The sequence below is a fragment of the Pleurodeles waltl genome, chromosome 3_1 (assembly GCF_031143425.1).
Source record: "Pleurodeles waltl isolate 20211129_DDA chromosome 3_1, aPleWal1.hap1.20221129, whole genome shotgun sequence".
Lineage (NCBI taxonomy): Eukaryota > Metazoa > Chordata > Amphibia > Caudata > Salamandridae > Pleurodeles > Pleurodeles waltl.
Genome location: NC_090440.1, coordinates 1720524798 through 1720530797, shown reverse-complemented (window position 1 = coordinate 1720530797; position 6000 = coordinate 1720524798). Strand labels below are relative to the sequence as shown.

The 6000-nt window shown below is 42.1% G+C and overlaps 1 protein-coding gene across 7 annotated transcripts in view; it reads right to left on the bottom strand.

Annotated features, from left to right (window-relative positions):
* Nucleotides 1-6000, bottom strand: part of FN1 (fibronectin 1) — a 169419-nt gene that overhangs the window by 148052 nt on the left and 15367 nt on the right. For all 7 annotated transcript variants that reach the window (XM_069225626.1, XM_069225627.1, XM_069225629.1 and 4 more), the window contains exons 2-3: nt 3708-3836; nt 380-517 (exon numbers count right to left, since the gene is read on the bottom strand). In XM_069225626.1, the coding sequence (XP_069081727.1) occupies nt 380-517; nt 3708-3836 (267 nt within the window). The remainder of the gene's footprint in view (nt 1-379; nt 518-3707; nt 3837-6000) is intronic.

The following is a 6000-nucleotide window of genomic DNA, read 5'->3' as shown; positions in this document are numbered from 1 at the left end:
ATACCTTTCAAACAAGATATTACATGTTAAATTTGAACCTGTGGTTCTTAAAATAAACTAAGAAAATATATTTTTCTATACAAAACCTATTGGCTGGATTTGTCTCTGAGTGTGTGTACCTCATTTATTGTCTATGTGTATGTACAACAAATGCTTAACACTACTCCTTGGATAAGCCTACTGCTCGACCACACTACCACAAAATAGAGCATTAGTATTATCTCTTTTTACCACTATTTTACCTCTAAGGGGAACCCTTGGACTCTGTGCATGCTATTCCTTACTTTGAAATAGCACATACAGAGCCAACTTCCTACACTCATGCAGTGCCAATCACCTATGCAAACAAGGTAAAACTAAGAGGAACTAGGGTACATACTTGCAATCGTGCAGCTGATCCGACCTCGCCCTGCCCCAATGCAGGTGCAGTCCCAGATCATGTTGTCCTTGGGTCGTTCGTAAGTGTCTCCTACCCGGTAATTCTGTCCAGTGTATTTGTCAAAGCACGTCTCTTCAGCTGTAAAAAGAAAAGGATGCTTTTTTTGTTTTAAATAAAAAAAAAAAAAAAATCCTAGGGTAACGGGAATTCCATTTTAACTGAACTATTTAGAGTACAGTGACCAGACATTTAAACAAGCCATACTTAATTTCAATTAATCAGGATTATAAAACTTCAAAATATCCGGCCTTGCTTATGCAACCACCCCCTTCCCTTTACGAGTACCTGCAGCATGCTTAGCAAACTTTCATGGTTATATTTAGTACAACTTAATCACCGACATCAAAATAACTTATTTTCAATCATTGGTCCTTCAGTATGTGTCTAAGATTTAAAAAAAATAAAAAAAATAAAATAAAAAAAAAAGTGTGGCGGATTTACATTAAAAGAAAAAAAAGGTACACAATGTGGCTACTGATACTACCTCACCACATTTGGGAGGTGCACTCTCAAGCACACAGGTGAAGGAGGAAATTCCACTGCCCTGACAGGCAGAACCACAGCTGCGGTTTAATACCGAATTGGCCTTCTCTCCATGGCAAAGAGGGAAATTGGTGTAAAAATCCCTGCTAGCGTGGCAGAAAACTCAAATGCCAGGAACTTTCAATGTAGCAGCTATGTACATCTGCAACACTGGCAAATCCATAAAGCAGCCTTTAATGTCCACCTGCAAGGTTATCTTATGAAGAACATTATTCAACATCCAAACTGGGCATATTTATTTATAATAAAAAATAAAAATAGTAAAATCCCGATCAGGAATTCACAGCTGCAAACTGACACCTTTCTGTTCTCCACATAATAAAGCTACATCCGGTCTTGCCATGACAAACCAAACTATGACTCATTAACTAGTTGCCACCCAACCACTCATTTCGACCCACTCTTAGTCAAAATTGAAAAAGCAGAACAAGAGGTTATTTTATGACCAAATCCCTGCATCTTAGTACTAACCCGTCAGCCAGGTGTCACTGTCATTCAGGCTCTAAGATGCCCCTCACACATCACCACTGCTTAAAAACTGCCCAGAAACAGTTCTCCTCAATTCACAGACTATGTGCACCCTCTCCAGTAATATGCAGCATACTGAGCACTATTTTCCCCCCACCCCTTCATTCTACATCAAGACATTGAGGTTTCTCCTCAGCATTCTACATTGGTGCATGACATTCACGAACTGAGTAGCTGTCCGAACAGGACAGTCAGCACTTTGCCTTAAACACAACCTGACAAACATTTCCTGGTCAGTGGCAAAACACTTTTGTAGCTCAAGGGAAGGCTACAGAACCTTAACTTCTATACAGTCTCAATTACTCCCCTAACCCTGTGTGAAGTTCACTTGTTGCTATATGGGCACTAAGATACTCTACCACGTAATTTGGGGGGGGCGGGCACAACAATACTAGGAGAACCGATAACTGGTTCTAAAACCTCTTAGCATGTGTAAGTGGTCAAATCTAAGGTTCGAAGGTAGCACCAACTGCTCTGCTTAAAGAAGAAAGAAAAAAAAACAAAAAACAATTGAATGCCATTTAGTTTATCAAAACAATCTTACACTTCTCAAAGCCAAACCAACTGTAAAACGCATTTTGTGGGTCGAGTTAATTGCTCAGGTCGCATATAAAACAACAAGCATGGGCTAAGCAAATAAGTTCCCTCTTTGCCAATGCAGCATAAGCAATTTCTTTTTTTTTTTTTTTAAAGGCTGTGCAGTAGGGCCACAAAATGATGCATAAGGGGGAGAAGGGAGAGTGCAACAGGAGTGCAAAGTGGTGTAAGGAAAAGCACAAAGGTGAGAGAGCAACATGGAGTATAGGGGTGGAGAGAAGCCCATAAAAGAGATAGATGGAACACAAACACTAGTAAGTGCTTGACTGGATGGTTTGGGGGTGGGGAGTGGTGGGTGGACAGGTTCCTAAGAGTGAGCAGTGGCAGGACAAACAGCCAGTTAGGAGGATGGTAAAGAGGCTATGTGCCAGGGATGGTACAAATAAAATGCAACAAGGCAGTTCAGGAAACAAAGTAAGAATCAAGAAAATAAGAGCGAAAAAGCCAGCCAACAGTGGGCAATGGGTGGGGTTTAATCCCACTACTGGTTCCTGTTAAGCCCACTCCCGTTCACCCCCCCCCACCCTCAAATCCAATAGGTATTTCACAACTAGACAGTTTGTGTTGTCTGGTGAGAAAGAAAAAAAAAACAAGGATAATAAAATAATGTTCATATGGGGAGGACTTAGAGTAGGCCATTAACCTAATTATACACAAAGAGAACTAAGGGCCACGTGTACAAAGCTTTTGTCTCAAACTGCCCGATTCACAGAATCCAGCCGTTTGCAACAAAAAATAAAAAAAAAATTAAAAAAAAAATACAAAATTATGTATTTGCCGATGCACAAAACACAATTTTGTGATTCAGTAATCTCTTTACCAAATCGTAATTAGGGTTTGCGAATCGTAATTACGAAGGGGCGTTCCCTTTCACAAACAGGAAGGGTTCACCATGGGACCCCTTTTTTAATGGTGGTGAAAGTATTTTTTTCCCCCCAGAGCAGGCAGTTGTCCCACAGGCCTGCTCTGAAAAAATGAAGAAAACTGTTATGTATCCCATTTTCCTTTGAGGGAAACTGGCTGCATTTCTAAAAACAAAAAATGCTTTATTTAAAAGCAGTCAGAGAAATGGTGGTCTACTGTCCCCAGCTGGCCACTTTCCCTGTGAGTGCAGCCATTCCCAATGTGGTTGCAAATTGAGACCTCCCTCATGAACATTAATGAGGTAAGCCATTTGCGATCCCATTGGGAATTGCAAACACAGTTAGGTATACTGTTCTATATATAGTTTTGCGACTCGCAAATGAGTCACAAATTGCGAGTCGCAAAACTCTGGGTCGTACATATGGCCCTAAAAGCATTCCAGCATCATCATGTCTCAATTATGAGAAATGCTGCAAGACAGGTGATTGACTGTTTGCTATTCAGTGTATGATACTGCACTGATCACCTATAGAACAGTATACATTCAATTCTGCATTCTAGTTGAGATGAATTCACATGGGTCTCGCTGTATAAAACATTCCAATAATTGATATTTCCTTTGGCTTGGACGGATGCTAAAGATTTGTACCTTTATAGATGGTTTTGACAAAGCTGTTAAGTAGCTATTGTCATTTGGTAATGTAGGAAGAAAAAAAAAAAAAATGCTGTTACTTACGTTCAGGTTTACTTTCACAGTTAAATCCCCGGCCTCCTCCATAGCAGGTGCACACCAGTGTGTTGCCCAGGTACGTACGTTCCCACTGTTGGTTTATCTGATAGTACTTGCCATTGTCATAGCAGGCCTCTGAGGAAGAGAAAAAAAAAAAGACCAAGTTACTCTCTGCAGACCTTTTCCACCCATGATCACTGAACGTATGCAAAGGGAAAGAGCATCCAGCTACGATGAAACACTTTCATTTTTACAGCAACAAAAACTTTTCAAACAGCAAAGGTAGAAGGCACAGTGCGAGAACCGAGATAAGTCAAGGTACACTTCTTCACCAGTATTCCGGACCCAACTATTGCACCAAGTTCCAGTTACATGAATATTTTCAGTACGTCGTAGAGAACCATACAAAGAGGTCAGCAGACTGAACACCAGAGGCATTACACTTTAATCCACCAATATACAGTGATATTAGTTTACATCCAATGGCCCCAAGCTTTAAAATTTGATGGTGAAAGCCCCAGCTGAAATAAGTTATTACTCAATAAAGCAGTACATTAGTCCACATGTTAGACCAGACTGCAATTTCTGGAGCAGTTGGAAGCGTCAGATCCCAGATGCACCACAACACCTTTTCATTTATATATTTAAAAAAAAAAAATAATAATAATCTAGATATAGCCTCTCGAACAGGATTAAGCCATTAAATACATTGGGGTGCCAAAAACTGCAACCTCATGTTCTCATAAGTTTTACAGTGAACAGATTGGGAAATTCCTTCAAAATACAGCAAGCATCGGTGTGTTATCCTAGCTACAAGGTTAAGTAGCAGAATGTCACAAGTTCTATAGTTCGATTATAGAAGGGAAAGAAATGAGTGGGGAACTGGCAGTTGGAGGTAGTAACTGGCGTACTGAAGAGGTACCTGCTCTCCAATAATGTATTAACCTACCTCTGTGATTGGAATCATCTTTACAAAAGTGGCAACGAGCGGAAACTGGAAGAACTCAGGAATGTTATTGCTGCTGCGGAGGTAGCGGAGCAAGTCTAGATGTACCCACATTGGAGATCAAGCATGTTGGAGCAAGTGTTGGCAGGGGACATAGAAGTTATTTGGGTCGAAGCCTGCAAATTGGTGAGTGAGGTTTGCAGATTCCCCCTGTTTTTGGAGGTTCATTTTGAGTAGGGCAAGCAGTGCCATGTTAGCGCTCGCATTCAGATGTCAATGACAATGGGGGGGCCCTGTGGAGAGGGGACGCAGTCTAGTCTCTCCACAGGGACTTTCAGGAGGGAAGAGACGTGGGGATAGGCAGGATTGGTCAGGGGATACGTGGGGGTGGGATATTTAAGTTATTGGGGGCATAGGGACCGGCCTCTTCCGCGCCAACCGTCAGCGCGGTGTGGAAGTTTGTGGCCACTCATTCGCCCTGCAATTTAAAGATAGCTGTGGGTAAGCATGGAGTGTATTAGGGGTTTGAGCTGGGGAATGCCAGTTAGGGCAGGTTTGCTGGTAGGGGCGCGCAGTAGATGGGAGGGTGGAGAGTCAGATGCGGGCTTGGCCACCCTTCCAGGGGGTGGAAAGAACACAGGTGAAGGATGATAGAGTAGGGGACGCCCAAAGCAAACAGGGGATGATGGGGGGGGGGGGGGGGGGGGGGGGGAGATGGATGTGTGGGTCAAATTGAAGTGAAAGTCGGAGGAACGGGAGCTATTGGAGGGATGAGTGAGAAGACTGGAGAGTTTTATAAGATGGGGGGGGGGGTCGAATTTGTTTAAAGTTTAACTGTTATGTTATTGTATATAAGGCAATACTGTCCTAAATAAATGGCCTTTTACACTTTAAGAACTTGTGTCACTGACTATGTCCCGAAAGGAGGCACGTGAGCACTGTAAGCAAGAACGGTGCGAGGGCAGTGCAAGGAGAAGCACAAGTACTGTGAGAGGGCAGTGTGACAAATGGAGATGGAGGGCATAGATCACTGAGTATGGTCACATGACATGAATCACATTTCACACAACTTCGGTTTCATCTTGAATTTTGCCCAGTCAGCACAGAGGAGGGTTTACACCAGTTAGTGCATACTCGATGATATGCACATCTTAAATAAGCATAAAGAGGAGAAAGAGGATTTAAGGATGTTTAGAGTGTTGCACATATCGGTGATGTACACACCAGAGTTATAACTATGAAGTGAGTGGCCGAATTTTTTTTTTGTTTAGGATGTTTTTGCTAATCCGCACACCTATTCACGAGATAGGTAATTAAACTGCATATTTCAGTGACATGCACACCTTTGTAAAC